Source organism: Nestor notabilis, unplaced genomic scaffold, assembly GCF_000696875.1.
Source record: "Nestor notabilis isolate BGI_N333 unplaced genomic scaffold, ASM69687v1 scaffold473, whole genome shotgun sequence".
Lineage (NCBI taxonomy): Eukaryota > Metazoa > Chordata > Aves > Psittaciformes > Psittacidae > Nestor > Nestor notabilis.
Window position 1 is genome coordinate 65,901 of NW_009921305.1, and position 18,415 is coordinate 84,315.

Consider the following 18,415-nt stretch of genomic DNA (forward strand, 5'->3'; position numbering starts at 1 on the left):
ACAAAAGGCACAGGACACTGACGGCAGCTCTTCTGAACACAACTTTGTCTTTGTCATCTCTCCTCTAAGGTTGCTCTGATGCTTTTTCCTCCTTGTGCACTCTAAGGTGGGAATGCTCCAGAGCTGAGTGTGTCCATCTTCTACATTCAAGCAGTTTCATGCTTGGATTTTGCTGATCTAGAATCGAGACATTCATTGTTCTAGCAATAAAATCACAGAACAAGCTTTTGCGACTGCTTTTTGGGGGATATTTTCCCTTCTTTTTAACTTGTTCCAGTTGTACATACTGTCCTGGCCACATTCCTAGAGTAAGCACTGACAACTGTTTCATTGCTGAGCTCCTCAGACACGGGTGAGCCAAGATACACATACACACACACGCACACAGCACACACAAAGGAGACAGCAGAAGGCACTAAAAATAACTCCATTAACTGAAGAGCCGTCGGAAAGGGCTCAAGAAGCAGCCATCATTCCAAAGCCATTTCCTGGAGAGGGATTCACGCTGCTGAGCACCAAGGGAGGAGGGTGCTCTCCAAAGGCTGGGGGGAGGGAGGATTTAAGTACGTTTTCCCTTGTGCATGCAGCTGGAGGTAGGGAAATGCTGTCCCAGATGTAGTGGGGAGTGTAGAGGGTGGGGTGCATGGGAAGGGTTATTCCAGGGGGGATTTGACAGCTCTGCGAAGGGTCTTTCTGCTTATTAGTTGGCTGAGGGAAGAGCAATCCCTGAAGTGCCACTTCTGGCAGAGAGCAGGGATCCAGGCAAGCTGCACAGCCGACAGCATCCTGTGGCCAGAGGCTCCTGGCTGGGACTGCTCCCTCCTGCCTGGGCTGCACGCACTGCTCAGCCCAGCCCCTATCAGTGCTGCTGTGATGTGATCCCTGGAGGGAAGGGGCAGCTTCTCAGGGGTTCTTCTGCTCCTTGGCCAAAAGGCCTTATGTTTTCAGAGGGAATTTAAGCAGCATCAGGAAACCAGGGTTTGACTTTCCCACCTTTTTCTCTGATGCTCACACTGGTTTGTTCACTCTTCCCCACCACCACCACTGCTGTTTGGCTGTTCCCAAATACTAACTCCTAGGAGAGCTGCATGTACACCTATTTTCCCTGTCATTTTCCACTAGGAAACAGCTTTCCCACCTGCTTCATGAAATAATTACAAGGACTTGATGCAGCTTCTTCTCCAGGTACATGTGAATAACTTGCATCCCAAAAGCAAGCATCGTGCCTAACGTACTTAGACAGGGGCACTGTGGTATAAAAGTGGGTCAGGCCAGTGCTGGCACCCTGAAGCTTTAAAGCATTTGTGCTTTAAGCTCCAGCTGAGTTACAGACTTCAGACTGCAGGTCTGGCATGGAGCCACCAAGCATGAAGCACCTTCCTCTTCTATGAGGTTTACAGATGTCATGGCTGGATGTTGGGTTGGAGAAAGGGCAGATTGTAACTTCTTGGGCTTTGTTAGTGAGATAAAGCCAGCTCAGGAGAATAGGCATTGTCTGGACACTTCCCTCCTTTCATCTCAGTGTATCATTTATATGTCCTGTGTTATCCTTAGCCACGGAGCTGCACACAATGCACTGAGTCTGCTCCCTGCATCAACTGAACAAAGCAACCCTTTCAGTTTGATCCATTCACAGCCTTGCTGGCACCCTAATGTCAAAAACGTGAACGCCAAGCTTCAGAGTATTCCGGATGTGCAGCAACATGGTTATACATGCAAGCTGTTAAGAGCCAGGGTCCTGAGTTGTCTGAGCTCCCCGGGACCTGTCTGTCCTCACTACAAAACCCTGTTCTGATCAAAAGGAACAAAGCACCTGGAGCGTGTTTTGTAAGCTCTCCTCTTCCTTTGATAAAGGGGTCTCTAACTTCATCCCTCTACATATTCATTGTATATCTCTGACCTGAAATGAGCCAAAAGGCACCCATGTAGCAGTACATACCCTTTCCCTCAGTGGTACCTCCTCTGCACCCCGTGGAAATCCCATTTCCTAGCATACATGATGCATCAGGATGGATCACTGTGAGTATAGAGTCACAGCTCATCTAATTCAATCCTGTTGCAAGAGGCAACAATGACTCCCAGCCCTTTGCCGCTCTCGAGGCAGTGAGCAGGGACTGGAACCTGAAAGACACTTCCTTTGTGGACCCCACCTTTGTGCAGTGTCAGGTAAGCCAAACTCAGGAGACCATAATCAGTGCCTTGAGAAAGGTTGCCATCAGCACACAACAAGACAAGAGGAAGCTGCATCTTACCATGTGGTAGTTAATCATTTCCTGCAGGCTGTCTCCAAATTTGTCGAGGCACTCCTGCAAAGAGAGGTGAAGAGAACTGGCAGTGAATAGAAGCAGCTGCCCTTCATTCCCAGGGGTTCAGTGGCTGAGAGACACCCTCATTACACCGACGAGCCACTGTGCTGTTTGGCAAGAACGGGTTTCAAAATGCCTGGCACTGAAGCCATGGGCTCCCTGTCCTCTCCAGCTCAGTGCTGCAATCAAGATGTCACTTGTCACTCGTTCAGGCTGGTTACCCACATTCCTAAGTCACTGATGCTTACTGACCTAGATTCCAGCAGCCTTGCCAGCACTGCAGCTTCTTAGAAGTCCAGTTCTTGCTGCAAACAACGAATCTCACTCTGACCTGTCAGCATTGCGTTACCAGATGGTCTCTATAGTCCTCCAAAAATAAAATCTCATACTAAATGGCTCCTTAAACGATATAAGGGTCTTGGACATCTGCTCCATTCACAGCATCAGGAAGTTAACACTGTCCAGGCCTCACTGTGTGCCATACTCCATCCCACAGGATGACTTACCGAAATCATTTCATCCTTCTTGCACTGCTGCGACAAGTCCCGGACTCCGGTGACAAAGTGCTTGTTGGTGGTGATGTAGGCTTTGCCTGCTTCAATCATCCCACTGCATAGCTTCACCAGCTGCAAAGGAGAGAGGGGTGAGTGCACATGGAGCTGATCACACCAAACTGAACTGCAGCCAGGTTGGTTTTGATGTGCAGCACCACCCCAGCCCAAGACCTTTAGAACAGGATGCAGTTCACGTGCCTGGCGTGGCTACGCTGGTGACCCTTACTGCACGTGGCAGCAACAGGGATGCAAATCACAGCTCCCAGGGCATGTCATGCTGTCAACACTTCACTTGTCACTTAAGAGTAACAGTCCCAGACTACCCCTGAGGACAGATGAATCAGAACAGCCTATTCTTTCCAGTGGGATTCTCCTGTTCATTCTATCCTGAGGCACCAGGACTGCAGTAAAAGGAACCTGATCACACAGATTGACTGCAGAGAGGTAAAGACTCCTTGGTGCTGGGTGGAAGTGATGGGCTGTCCAGAATCTCCCTGCTGGGACTATGCTGCTCTTTGGGACTGTCAAGTCCCTGAGCCCAGCTGGCTGTTCCATATACTTCTGGAGACTTGTCTTGTTCTTCTTACCTTGGAATAAAGGGGAGCCTAATGGTTTTGGATCATGTTTTCCTTAAACCAACTGCCCAGGCCTGTTTAAGCTGTGTCTGCTGAGTGCAGCCAGTGAAAACCATCAAGACTGTAGATAACCATGAATCAATTCCCACAGTTCTGCAGCCCAAGGAAACTTTCAGCATGTATCTCTTTCTGATGGACCTGGGAAGAGCTTTGTTCAGAGAAACATCAACTTCAAGCAAGCTACACATGCTCCGAATCTTATCACCAGCCTTGGTACAGAGAAGTTACCTGGAGCTTGCAGCACAACGGGGTGGCTTCCTCGGTTTGAAGTTAGTTTGCTGCATCTTCAGACAGCCTTTATTAACTTCTGACAATGTAACAGCTGCAGAGAACATTCCCAGACTTCCCAGCCACACCAAACTGCTATAACATGCCTGGAACTCACTGTAAAGGCTGAAGCACTAGCTTAGCCAGGATTCCTGGCTATTAGCCTATCTCCTTTCAGCCAAAGCTCCTTGTAAAAGGTTATGTTAAACAACTTCAGATAAATCCATAAACCAAAAGCCCAAGGGATTTGCATCAGGAATGGCTGATCACTGAGCAAAATGATTCCAGTTTTTGGTTGTTGGGTTATTTTTAAATCATCACTGTTCTGGGCTTTTTAAATGAAAAACTTTAACTGCTGATAATGAGCACCACTTGGAACTGAAGTTTTCCATTCTCAAAATCCAGGAGGTTTTTAGGGATATTAATCTTACTTATGACAAATGGCTTTAGAAATCTTGCCCTGTCAACCAGCCTCACCTACAGGCTGGGAATGAGCAGCTCTCCAGTTTGGCTGAATACCAAAGCCCCACTGCAGCATGGTGTGCTGGTTTGGGACTTGTTGCTTGTTCTATTTATGCAGCCACAAGGCTTGAGGGTCTAATCTCTATGCATGTATTGCAGAACAAGCTGGCTTGCCTCTGTCTGCAGTTCTGTAAGAACATATCTGAATGTATAAATACATATATTGTCACATGCTTTATCTGTGTATCACAGAATACACAGTCCTCACTCTTTCACACTCACATCCTCTCCTGTTCACTCAATCTGACACCGGGTGCTAGCACATTTGTACTCTCCCATCCAAGCCCAGAGAAGAAAAGCAAACAGATGCAGTTCCTGTCACATCTGGAGCCCAGACATACACTAGAGGTTTGGACAGATCCTGTGGAAAGGAAACCCAGCCTGTTCTGCAACGTGGCGGTTTCCAGCATGCCTCTGTGCACACCCTCCTGGACAAGGCTGTGTTACTAGTAGCTGAAGGCCACTGAGCACAAACACACTCCCAAGGGGAGCAGTGATGGCTTTGCAGATGGAGCACAGGGCAGAATGAAGGAATTCTCTTTGAAACAGCAAAACAAGCCCCAGTTTCTGGTGTTCCCTTGGATGAATCTCTTACACTGCCCTTTACCTCTATCTTAAAGAGGTGTTAAAAGGCTTATCATTTATAAACTAAGTGCTCAGGGGCAGAGTAAAAGGCAGAGAAACACTCAGTCCTTGCCAGCTTGCTGCTCTGTAAGAACTAATCATGACAGCTATTTGGGTACCTCTGTACAACAGTGACACCAAGCCCTCAAAAGGCTGAAGGAGAGGAGCTGGGCCATCAAATACTGGTTTATTAGGAAAGAGGGTGATTGATTCTTGCCCAAAGTTACCCTCAGCAAAATTAAGTTGAACTTCAGTGGCTCTTCAGATGCAAACTAGAGCCTCACCCAGGACCCAGGGCTGATGTCCTCTTGCTGACAGTGACTGAGGCAGCACTTTGTGTGACTGGTCACCTCTGCAGCAGGCAGGGGAGCGATGCATGCAAACAGAATGAAAAGGCCACCTACCAGAGTATCACTCCGTAACTACTCTCAGAGGAAGGCAAAACTGCATGAGGCTGTTGTTCTAATGCAGTCCTCACCCAAAGGAGCTCAAATCAATTCACAACAAAGCACTGAACAACAAAAAGGTGAAAGCCCTGAGCAGTTCTTGTACTTCCAGCCCATCCTCCTCATTCCAGGGTTGTTCCTGACACACCAAGTTGTCCAACTATGGTGGGCACTGACAGCACTAGTGGTAGAATCAGAGCAAGTTTCACCCCATGCTTTGGCTTTAGAGCCTTAGCTTAGAGGAAAACAGATAACCCAAATCCCTCTGCAGCTTTCACCAGTGACGCTAGTTAGCTTCTGCAGATAACTGTTTCAAGCAGCTTGATTAGTAAATAGGTTTTATAGGACACAGCTTTGCCTAAGGCTTGTGACTTCAACAAAGCCCATTTCTCCATCAGACACAGGAGTTTTATCCCTTGCTAGCTTTGGGAAATCTCACAGATAAAAAGCCCACAGCTCCTCTGGCTCCTTTTCTTCATTTAATCTGTTCTTGTTCAGAAACAACTTGGCTGATGCCTCAGACATCAGCAGAAGTGGGGGTGGAAAAGCTGCCTTCCATCATAAAGCCTTTGACTTGGATCCAAACTACCAACTGGATGTAAAGAATCACCAGCATAAAAGCAAAACAGCCAAACTGGTCCCTGAGAGGCTATTTCCAGTGTCAGATTGCAGCTGTGGTGCACAGCCTGGCTGAACATCAGAGAGCAACCACCACCATCAACCTGGATCTGGACCCTTGTTTACCTGCAAGGGTCTCTTTACATCCCTGAGCTGACACAGCGGTGCTGGAGCTGTCTAGACATGTAACAGAGCTTCTTAATGTCACAAGCAAGACGATGGAAACGGGAATCAGACAGCACCAAAATAATTTGCCACAGCAAGAGAAACAGTGTCAGTCCCCTGAGATCCAGGACCAGAACAAGAAGGCCTTCATTCAGCATTAGGAACCCGCCCGGACCTCTTGTTCTGCATCCTTTGGCAGTCACAAAGGAGCCTTGGCAGGACCTGTCAGTAGAGGGAGTCATGGTCCTCTTGACAAGCCCTGTACACTACATACTAGTTTCCTGACGGACTGAGATGGGCTCTTGTTTTAGAGGTGACTGGTGGAGCCCTATTCCTAAGCAGGCACTCATCAGCCCCTCTTCAAACCTGTGCACTGAGCTGTGCCATCTTACCTTGTCAAGCTTTGCCTCTATCTCCACCACATCTGTTTCCACTTCATCAATGGTTGCCCTGCAATGACAACAGCAACAAGGAATCATTAATCCATTGCTTATGACAATTGGGAAAGAAGCCAGAAGTCCCATGAGAAAAAATGAGAGGGACTGAGGTATGTGTGCTGGTGGCAGACAGGAGGGAGGGCTCACACTTCCCACTTTGGAGTTTCCTGCTGCTATGTAAACTCGGAAGAAGGATCATGCCTCACCAGGAATGAATTCCACAAGGCTGGGAAAAGAGATTCTGCAGGCAGTGTTGTTAATTGGTAGTAATGCCAAGTGATACAGAAATACTCACTGCTACACCCTCGCCATCCACTCCTATCAGTCACAAATTGCTTGTTCGATACCACCAAACCCCACTTTCCAGGCTATAACTGTGCCTCAAGCGCAGCCACATGGTGAATGATATGTCCTTTGAACCTTAGGAGCCATCACTCAAGCAGAAACACATCTTGGTCCTTTAACACCATGAGTCTCTTTCACTCATGTGGGCTCTGCCTGCATAGGGATAAATCATCTCCATGGTCATTGGATCTGTTTTCCTGCCACGTCACTGGACAGATGTGACAGTAAGAGGCCATTAGAATCCAGCTGCAGCGGTCACGGGGCCTCCCTCACAAAGTGAAATATTAACGTGACATCAGGCATTTGCAAAAGGCATTCCCAGATTGAGGCATGTGCTATGGAATGACGTTTTGGAGGCCAGAGTCCAACAGTAAGCACTGTAAACCTGAGAGCATTCCCTTGCAGAGCTGCTTGCTGCTGTATGATGCCTATACTTGGACAGATGTTTCTTTAACCACACACCTGGATATGTGGTAAGCCTCATGCCACCCTTACACACCAAGGATAAGCAATCCAAATTTCCCTGCAAGGAGCTTCTTAAGTCTGTGGGCTTGTAATTTAAAAGGTTGGTTCTTGAAATATTACACATTCTGAACATGTGCCAGCTGGAAGAACAGGAGGGGAGAGCTGTGACTTAGAGCCACATGAATCAGTATTGTTGTCCCAGCAAAAGGGTAGAACACCCACAAACCAAAGGGAACAGCAGAAGTTCTGAAGGAACCATCAGAGTGTGTAGTAACTGTGTGTCTCTGAGGCTCTTGGTGTCCCCCGTGAATTAGAGAAGGATGAAAACAGTGACTGCCTTCACTACAGGACCTGCTTCTAAGAGAAGGAAGGACAGGCTTAAGAAGAAAGCCCCCGAGGTCTAAATCTAACTTTCTGCCAAGCTGAGGAGGGGTTCAGGCCAGCAGCATCGTACTTGTATGTACCTTATAAGGATTACACGTAACCAAATTAGCACAGAACACTCAGTAACACATATTCCAAGCATTCTTCAATGGGAAATACGCACAACAGCTTACACAGCTGAGTGCAGTCCCCATCTGCGAGCTGAGACAGCCAACATTTGTTATAGTTCTGTGTAATTTGGATGGAGCAAAGAGGAAAGAGTCTGTCCTCATGCAGCATTGGCCTCCAAGCCCATGGATCTTGTTGAATCTGAATTGGCAGCATATTCAAGAACCATGATGTAAGAGCTGGAACTTTCCTTCAGACTCCTGTCCTCCCCTTCCACTGCTCTCCTGCTCCCAGATGATATTACTTACAAGCAGAGGAGCGTCTCCTCCATCGATATCCCTTCCCACTAAAAATTCCTTCTAGCCTGTGGTTTGCCCATGCTGCTCCCGGCCAGGGAGGGCAGAAAGGGGATGCTGACCATTTACAAGCCACTTGTGACTCCACTGCTGCCCTTTCCTCATCTGGTTTCTTTTAACAAAGAAAAGGGGTAGATCTGCTCTTCCTAAATGAGCTGTAATGTTCTGCAGCAATGGGAGCTGAACCAAAACCCTGTGTGAGGAAAGGATGTGTCTCTACTCCCTTCATCCAAGCGCTCTTGATGTCATCTCAGCAAACAATACTCCCTACATCTTAACATAAGCTGAACATCAAATCCAGAGGAAACAGCCTAAGTTATTCATCACCATTATATATCCTAGAAGACAGCCTGGCATCTGCTTTCATTCAAAAGTACCAGATGCAAGAAAACACAACTACTGCCTACAACTGGCTCCTCTACTTCCTGCCATGCACTTACAAGAAGTGTACACCTGCTGAGGACTTTAAAGGAAGCACGTGTGATACACCTGCCCTCGCCCCACACATCAGCTTTTCCTCCCTTGATAACCAGGCAGCCTTTCCCTGCCATGTACAACATGGTGAGGTCAAACTTCAGACTTCCTCCATCTAAAGCCACCCTGAGAAAGCAGAACAGAGCAAGCCCTGAGCTCTCTGAAACTGCAGTTATATAGTACGGCTGCACAGGAGTGTGCTTGATCCCTGGCCTTCTCCTGTATCCATAAGGAAGCTGGCAAAAAACCAGGACAGAGCAAGCACACAAGAAGAAATGATACATGTTCAGAATGACCTTTCTCACCAGCAGTTCCTCAAAACTGCAGAGGGCTGGAGACTAAATCTGCACCCACTTATGGTAAGAGCCAGTCTTTGTGTGTAGGTCATGTTTGTGTGGAATTCATGGCAACAACTCCCCAGCATGGAATAGTGCAGAGTCCCAGGGCCTGCCTTTGCTGCTGTTGCAGGGCTCTCAGTTTCCCTTGTGCAAAGGGAGGGAACTGCTCACTGCAGGTTTACAAGCACATATAATCTTCTATGATAACAGCAGAAACACCAAGAATAGTGCATCTGTTTCTAGTTTTGACTTTAAAGAATAAGCTCTGTCTTGGGATGACCCTGTAATGCCAGCCTTTGCTTTCTACAAACACCTCTCCATCCCGCCACAGGCACTCAGGGAGGAAGGAAATACAATAAAGACATGAAGGGAAATTACTAACACAGATCCATGTCCAGCCCACAGCATTGCCACCACTTTCCAGGCTCTGGCCTGACTTAGGAGCTTATAATGTGAAGATGCAATGGATGACTAGGTCCTGCGAGCCAAGCACCTACCAGAGAAAGATCCATTGTACTCCATGGTTTCCTGTCTGCCCTCTCAATCCACACAACCAAAAGGGACATTGCAAACTCTAACAGAAGGGTGATACAACAGCCTCTGCTTCAGCACAATAGACATGTCATGCTCTCTTCCCTTACTGTGTTGCAGTGCTCACCTGACCTGGCAACCTTCTCTTCTTCTTCTTGTTCCAGAACCCAAGTGGGCAGCAAGGGACTTCCCAAAGAAGGAACTGATCTTACTGTTAAAACCCCTTTGACAGTTCAGAAACGGTTCTTCTAGTTGGGGTATTTAACAGTGGTCTTTTCACTGGCTTGCAGATTACCCTGGATTGGTTATTGGTGTTTAGCAATTCCTTTTCTTTCCAGTCCTGCTGCAGGGTTCATTTGAACAGAGGCTTCATACAATTGCTATTGATTTAATTCCAATATAACAATAACCAAATACCTGCTCCTTAATCTGAGCAAACTCAGATGTCGTCTTCAGCACAGACAACACACACAGGAGTATTTCAAAGCTTTTCAATATTCTCAGTGTTCCCCAAGAGCTTCAAAAGTGTCAACTTGGCAACTGTTGGATGTAAAGACTTAGGGTGGAAGAGGTGGCTTCTGGAAGACTGGGTGTTCTGTCAGTGCCCTGAAACACAGACTCACCAGGCTGCTGGTTACTGTGGTGTCAGCTAAAAACTAAATGGTTTTGCCTCTAGAATCCAAGCAGAAACCTAAACCCCTTCACCCTCACATCAGCCGGACTGAAACTGAAATCCTGGTGACTCATTAGGAACATACAGACTCCCTCATGCCCAGGGCTCTGCCCACAATCGATCTGCTACCAGCTCTTTGAAAACACAGTCAAAAAAGAAGCTTCTTTCTCTCTAATAATGCAGTGCTCAAGCTTTACTACAACACATACAGCTTCCCTATACAAATGGCAGCCTGGCTGTGCCGGGGGCAAAGCTTTTGAAAGAGATGGAATAATTAAAGAGCTTCTTTCAGGCCAGTTTTTGCTCTTGCTGCTATTTTTGCTCTCTGGGTTTGGAAGCCGTGTGCCTTCATGCATTGCACTCTTACTGCCAGATTCAATTTTTCCACTTGGTTTCTTTGTGCTTTTGATAGCTGGACATAACAAGCAGCTAAAAAAAGGGAGCTGGCATTTCTGGGGATGCTTTCCTTTTCAGGAAGGCAAGAGCATTGTTTAACCTGCAGACATCAGCTAGAGGCTGATGGAGCAAGGCGGTCTAGCAGCCTGTTTCCTGCCAGAAGGTGGAGAGAGCATCTATAATTTACTCCCCATTTTTATCGTAACCTAAGAAAAGGAGTTGATATATTTGGACTCTGTGGAGGAGGAAGACATTTTGGGTCTGGTATCCACTAAGGCATGAATACAACTGACTGTGGCTAGGAGAGCATGAAACTTGAGCTTTATATTTGGTGCATGGGCTTGATATAAAAGGTTCCAAATGTTTGGTTTCAAGGACAGTGATCTCAGGGACCTGTTCAGTTGCAGCACTGTAATGGAGTTCCAGCTTCATTACAGGAAGTGAGAGTGAACATTTATCCATCCTTTCCAGTCACATGGTGTTTTCATATCTGAATGAAGTCCTTGGGGAGATGAATTAGGAAGCCAAGATGTGGTTGGGGTACTGCAGCCATGCATTCATCTTGGATAAGCTGTAGTGGAAGACAAAAAGACCTCAGACCTCAATCAAGTGCCCCTTCCCTGCAGTGTCTTTTCCCATATTCCAAGTAGAAAGCCTGGGGAAAGAGATTATACCAGGTTCTTTAACACCTGATCTCCCATCCTCAAGGGTACAGCATGCCTCAGTCTATTCTTTTGGGTCTAAGTTTATTCCATGGCTTTTGAGGTTCAAAATGTCTTTATCCTTCTCACTAATGCAGTTCCAGAGTCCATCGATGATGCTTCCCTAGAGAAATAACAGGTTTCATTGCACTTACTGCAGAACACAAGCACTGGGCTAAACTCTCTGCCAATTTCATTCCCAAATTTAAATCCTCCCACTGCTCCGCCCGCGTGTCACAGATAAAAGGCAGAACCCTTGCAGTTACACAAGCGAGCTGAGAACCTGGAATAACTCCACGGGGATGAGTAATGCCACCTCAGCACTGCTGAGCTCCCCTGCTCCAGCCTGAAGGAACACAGAGGTGGGTTGAACAGGCATGGCAAGTGGCACATATGATGCCTACCTATGAACCTACATGCTTGTCGCATCCACAGTGCTTGTGACTTCTGACACAAACACAAAACCCCAGGCACAGGAGCAGCTGCAGTGTGTGCACAGGGATGCTCAACACACAGGACTCACGCACTCATCCAGCTGGAAGCATCTGGCTGGGAAACAGCGATTCTGACAAGAGGGAATTGAATCCCTTCACCCAAAAACGCAATGTCCCAACCGCTGGGCAGCTAAAAGCCATGTAGTCATGTCCTAGCTGGGTGCCCTTTGTGTTTCCTGATGCTGTGCTCTTCCTGCTAATGCTTTTCCAGGCCTTGGGCTATTTCTGTCATGAGGGGAGAGAAAACAATCCACGAGCTCATCTGCTGGTGGCTCAGTGCAAAGCAGAGCCCTCCCAACCCCAGAGGTGAGGCTCCAGTTGCCTTGCTCAGAGAAATCAGCAATTCCCCACAGTCCAGAAGGTTTTGCATTGTGAATTTTAATTTGTCCTTTAAAGAAGCCATTCAAAAGCATGATAAAGAAATCTTCCCAGAAGCATCTTTATATCCCATGGGGACAGGAATAATAAGCGAGACTGCTATCGGAGGATAGAGTCTGCAGCAAGAACACATCTGCCTTTCACCTCTTGTGACTTGATTCTGCTGACTTGCATTAGATGGTCATAGCCAAGCACCAAGGGATTAATCACCCACATCCAAAAAGTGATCAAAGCAAGAAAGTCCACTGGGAAACTGATGCAGGAATCACTGTTGGCATCACTACAAGCTGAAGCTGAATGGAACTGTGTGGGTGCCTACAACTGCATTTCATAAGCTGTGCTTAGAGTGCACTTAGGACAGAGCTGGTAGAGGAGCATGGCCAAACCCAGAGGGTAAATTACATCCTGACTGCAGGGCACTGGCTGTGACAGGTCAACCACAAAGCCCCTTTTTTAGTTAATTATAATTAATCACTATTTGCTTCTGACTGCAGAGTAATAGCCTTACAAAAGAGAGGGTTCATGGTGACTGGAGCAATGAGCAGGCCTATCAAAGCAGTTATTAGCTGCCATATAAGTCATCTCTTAGCTTTGATTTCCCCATTGCTACATCGATAAACATTTGCTTCACAGTGACACTGAGTGTTCAGTGATTAATCCATGTTTGGCAAGCTTCAGGGATCCTCAGGTGACACGCTGACTACAGCAAAGAACAGTCATGTATTTGATTAATAAACCTCAGCATTAAACAACAGCACATTACCAACCAGCTTAGGCATGAAGTGATCAAGAGGCACTTCTCAGAGAGGCCTCTCTGCATGTTTCACATTTCTTTTGCTTCACGGTGGAACAGTGGTAACGCTTTTCTTGAATGTTTTGTGTTTGTTTGACACAAACACACACACGAAGGCAAGAACAGCAGAAATCCAACACCAAACCAGGTATTAAATAGTCATAAAACGACCTAAAACTGCTTGGTTACCTCTGGCAAATTTATGAAGAAGGGAACCAGAAGAACATAAAATGCAATTCCAAGTTATTAGCTGCTATAATAGCAAGCACTTATACTTGCAGCTGTCAAAGCAACTCACAAAGCTGACTTCTATTTTTCCTTGGGAAGCACATTTGGTTTCCCTCACTTTGCTGGCAGGGAAACTGAGGCACAGGAATACACAGACTAAGGTTGTTTTTCAATCCTGAAGTTCAGGAAAACTCCAGGCTATTTGCTGCATGCGCTCACCAGGTTGTTAAACTGGTCAAGCAAAGGGCTCTTTTGTCCCCAAGGAACATTTATATATAAAGGGCACCTCATTCATTACCTACAGAAAAGCTGCATCTTTACAGTCAAGCAGGTAAAAAGCACCTTGGAGGGTCTTGCTTCCAAAGGCACCCACCAAATGTTGGTACATCTCCTTGGGACCACCCAGCTCTGCACTGCATGAGCTGATCCTGCTCCAAGTGTACCAGCAGGACAAATGGGGTTCAAGACAGCTTCTACTGAAGTCAACATGAAGATATTCCCTTAGCTCAGCAGAGCACGAACGCTGCTGGAGAGCCTGTATCCCTCTCTCTACCTCCACCAGTGCCAATTCCAACTTGGGCTGATTTGTGACTCTTACATATGTGATCTAACTGCTCCATGGTGTTAGCACTCCCTTACAAGCCCTGTGTATTGCTGTGCATAAAACTCTTCCAAGTTGGAGAGAAGGAGAAGCTGTAGCCCTTGAACCCTGAACAGACCCACCTGCGGGCCAGCTGTTCCCAGCTGTGGCCTTGGATGCAGGCAGGCTTGCTCCATCTCAAATCTCTCCTGCCTTGGATGAGTCACACATGAAACAGGAGCACCACGTTCAAACAGAGCTTTTATACCTTGTGCTCTACCTGATCATCATGTCGAGTGGGCTGGGAGATTCCTAGAAACCCACCTTGCACCAGGAATAGCTACATGTGCACAAACCCCTCTTTGCTAGCAGCAACAAAAGTGCCTGTCAAATGCAGGGAAACAGCTAATCCCTGCCTTGCAGTGACAACTCCTCCACAGCAACATCCTCTGTGGCTCGGAAAAGGACCACCTCCTGAGCCTAATGTGTTTGGAAGTGAGCCACGGGCATATTCAGATCAAAGACAATGTTTAGCCACCCGGAGCATTCAGCTCTCTGTTTAACATAGTTCCAAATCAGGCTGCTAAGGGCCCTACACTGTATGTCACTACAGTGATGTTCAGGGTCTCCCTTAGTTTAATGCTGAAGGACAGAATGAAACATGGCCTTTCCAGAGCCCAGGACAGGAAACAGGAACTCCTGGATCCTATTCCTGATGGCTGCAGCATCTCTGGGAGGCCACTTACCACAGTCTCTGTGCTCCGTTATCACTACTAATAGACTGGGGAAAAGGAATCCTTCCCTTTGAGGGGTTTCATCCACAAGAGTGGCAGAATGTTCAGAGAGGAGCTGTAGGTGTGCAAAGAGGAGTTACTGATATTATTATTTACCACATCTGACTGGTTTCTATTTGAAATTGAGTGAAACCAGCATTGCCTTGGTGAGAACAGCTCTGCCCCTAACTAGACAAGGATGTTTGGCACAGACACAAGTCGTTTCTTATTCAACTCCTTCTTCCAGAACCATCAGCAGCCTGACAAGGTCACTAAGAGCTGCCAAGGTACTTGCCAAAGGAGCACAGACTTTCCCTAGAAATTAAAATGAGGTGTGTTCCTTCAAGGAAAGGGGGCCTGCAGGGGAGATGGGGTTTAAATTCCACCCTCATCTTCTGCAAGATACTGTGTTTCTCTAGGTTTAAACTCGGGGAAAAGCCAAACATGGGTTACTAGTGGTCATTCTTTGGACTTTTCTTGCCAGAGAGAAAGGCATTTCATTGCATGGTGAAATGCTGCTGTGGCTGATGCTATAGCAAGTCCATCACACCTCACTTCCTTTTGTTGGCTGCTGTTACAAGATACAAAAGAGGCAATAATGAACCTTATATAGACAGACACCAGTCAACAAAACTCTAAACCAATCTCCCTATATCCCTATCTGAAAGCTCCTGTGCCCTCTAGTATCCACTCTTCTTCCTCCTTTCTTCAAAGGAATAAGTATACTTTGCATCTCTGTCCACGGGAGCAGAGAGCACCATGGCAACAGCTCCATGGTGACAATATCCATGACAACCAGATCCTACAAGTGTGATGTCTTCCTGTTAAAAAAGAGAGCCTCATTTCCATGGCTTTTGCTTTTGCTCATGGAAATAGCACAGGACTGGTTATGACATGGTTAAGTGCATCCAAAGGACAATCAGCAGAGAGTACAGGAGAGTGCTGGAGATGTGAGTTCTAAGGAGTAATGAAACTGGATAGTGTCCTAAACACCAGCTCAGCATCCCGCCTTAGCTGGGAAGAGAAGAGAATCGAGGTGAGATGCTTTCTCAAGGCTACAGCCGCACAAGTTGGTAGTTCACCAGGCTGGACAGCAAAGTGCCACCTCAGACACAGTGTCACTTGTTAAAACACTGGAGATTCCAGTCACTCTGCTGGTTCTGGTTCTGCAAGCACAATCCTACAGGAGTACCTCCCAGAGGGATCCGAGAAGGAACTGAAGAGCTGCCCTGCATGAGAACATATATTCCCTCCATTAATGCCAGCCATTCCCAGACACAAAGGATCTCTGACAACATGAATGGAGCCTTATTTAGATTAGATATTAGGAAAAAATAGACCCTGGCACAGGTTGCCCGGAGAAGCTGAGGCTGCCCCATCCCTGGCAGTGTTCAACCATTCCATGATTCCATGCTTCACACATGTCATCCAGATTAGGTGAAAGAAATTCCCCTAACACATCAGTTCAATTGTCAATGGAGAAGGGGAGAAAAGAGCTCCTTCCTAATCCTTACAGTGAGCAGCTGGTAGGAACTATGGTGTTAGTGCACCTCATCTTACCTTGTGTGAGTGCAGGGACACCCACATGGTACTGAGCATCCTGACAGTGAGAACTTTTACCCATTTTCCATCCCTTCAATAAAAAAATCAGGATTTTTTAATATATCCATCACTCCTTTAAATGTGTGAACTTCCAGTTTCTCCTCTGTTTGGTACAATAGCCCCAGGTAGCAATGCACAGTGCAGCACGAGGGAGCTCAGTGCTTCACAAGAGTCAAACATGGAGTTGTAGCTCAGTTCTGAACAGACAGCACATGTGTGAGGAGGAGAGAGACCCACTGAGGATACAGTTTGCCTTTGACACTGGAGGTCTCACCACAGGGCTTCACTGCAGGGCAGGAAAGGCTCCCTGGCAATAGCTAAGCCAGTGAGAAAGCTACCAAAGGTGGGTTAACATCAAGGTCTTCACTGGCAAAGGCTCAGAGAAGTCCTGGAGCCAGCTAGGTTTTAAAAGGCATGCATATGCAAAGTCCTCAAGCAGACACTTCATTTTAAACCTGTCTCTCACTCCCACCAAATTCAATGGGATTTCACATATATGCCTAGTGCTAAGCACATGCTTCACCCAGCTTGCTAAGTTGGAACAGGAATCAGAGTGAAGAAATGTCCTTGCAAAACTAGTTGCACTGGTACAGCCAGCAGGATGAACCAGACCTAGAGAGATGCCCAGAGAGGAATAAACTAGGAGTCAGTGTTACATGGTGCTATGCTTACAAGCCTGGCTGCCTCACTGTCCCACAGTGAGAGATGGAAGACACGGAGTGCCTCTTGCTAACCTGGTGCATGAAGCACTCATTGGTTTTTTTAGGCTTGTTCCATGTGCATTACTTTGCATTGAAGAGCAGTTTGGCACAGAGCACAAGAGGTGTGTGTGCACTAACAAACTGAACCCCACAGAGCTGCCAGCCACAATGTGAGTATTTCCATCCCTGTGAGCATCCCAGCTAGCCTAGACAAAGGGAGGACAGTTGTTGCCCCAAGCCACTGTAAGTCAAACTGCAGGTTGCTAAATTTCTCTATACAAAATATGCCTTTATGCAAGCAAACAAACAGTAAAACCAGGCACAGAACTGAGGGTGAGGTGTTTTGGAGGTCTGCATGACCGTTGTGTCTTTCATTTCTGATACTGCCTAATGCAAGGACACCACAGATGTCCTTCTCCATGGAGGTGCATTGCTTTGTGAGTCCACAAATCATACTCTCAAACACATGACATATCCTAAAACAAGAAGCACAAAATCCTTTGTATCTGCCTGTGGTTACTGGGCATTTCTCTATGGAAACCATCAAGTCTTTGATTTCTCTGGGCCCCGTGGGATCACTAGGTACCCGAAGCTGCAACTTAAAGACAAATTAACTATCACAAAGCAATTATCAACTCCTAACGCTCAGCAGCCTCGTGGTTGCTATGGTGGGAGAGGTGAATTTGGCCAGCAAGTGGAAGCACGCAGCCTGGATCTTTTAGCATGAGACACTGAAACACAGCCCCCATGCTGCCACATATATCATTGTAAGGCAGGATATATGCAGAATCAGCATGTATAGTCACTGTAGGTGGGTGATGAATGGCAGAATTGACTGTTAAATGTCTACCTATTAAATGGAGGCTTTAAATGACATACTAAACGTGCACAAGTGATGAATTAAACCCTGACATAGAGGCTGCATACCTTGCCACTGATGTACATCAAATTCACACCAGGTTTTTCATGCGAATGAAGGATTTCATGCAGAATAGTGCTGCCTTGCACCTTGCTGGCAATGGTGTGGAGTGGCAGGTAGAATCAGGGCCTTTGACTCAGTAGAATTCCATAGAAAAGCTCTATTGGGAAAAGAAGCCCCACTGGCAGATATTAGGTGGACTCTGCTATGCAGCACAAGCCTTCTGCCTCCAACCAGAAAGAGCTGGACTGCAGATGTGTGCAAGATTTTGTTTAGTCTATCATGGTTATTGCTGCAGAGAAAACTTTGTTTTACTCCTAAATATTCCTTCTCCCACACACATGCAGAACCACAATGCACACACACAGTTTGGCAGGAGATGCAGAGCCTGCTTGTTTGAAACTGGAATATGAAGGAATTTCAGAGGGATCAATGGGAGCCACAGAACAGTGGGGGGAAAAGACACACTGGCAATAAAAGGAGATGCTGCAAGTCAGGGCAGGGGGCAGAGAAGCAAGGGTAGATAAGCAAAGGGAAGTGAAAGAAAGCAGGAGAAAAGTGGTTCTGTCTCTCAGAGGCAGTTTAGTAGAATCATACAATCA

General features: G+C 46.8%; 1 protein-coding gene across 1 annotated transcript in view; it reads right to left on the reverse strand.

Moving 5' to 3' along the window:
- ACAP3 (ArfGAP with coiled-coil, ankyrin repeat and PH domains 3) overlaps nucleotides 1–6,581 on the reverse strand; it is a 33,431-nt gene extending 26,850 nt beyond the window's left edge. Inside the window, exons 1-3 of the mRNA XM_010011079.1 lie at nucleotides 6,530–6,581; nucleotides 2,813–2,932; nucleotides 2,253–2,306 (exon numbers count right to left, since the gene is read on the reverse strand). Of these exons, the coding sequence (XP_010009381.1) occupies nucleotides 2,253–2,306; nucleotides 2,813–2,911 (153 nt within the window). The 5' untranslated portion in view covers nucleotides 2,912–2,932; nucleotides 6,530–6,581. The remainder of the gene's footprint in view (nucleotides 1–2,252; nucleotides 2,307–2,812; nucleotides 2,933–6,529) is intronic.
- Nucleotides 6,582–18,415: the final 11,834 nt, after the last annotated feature.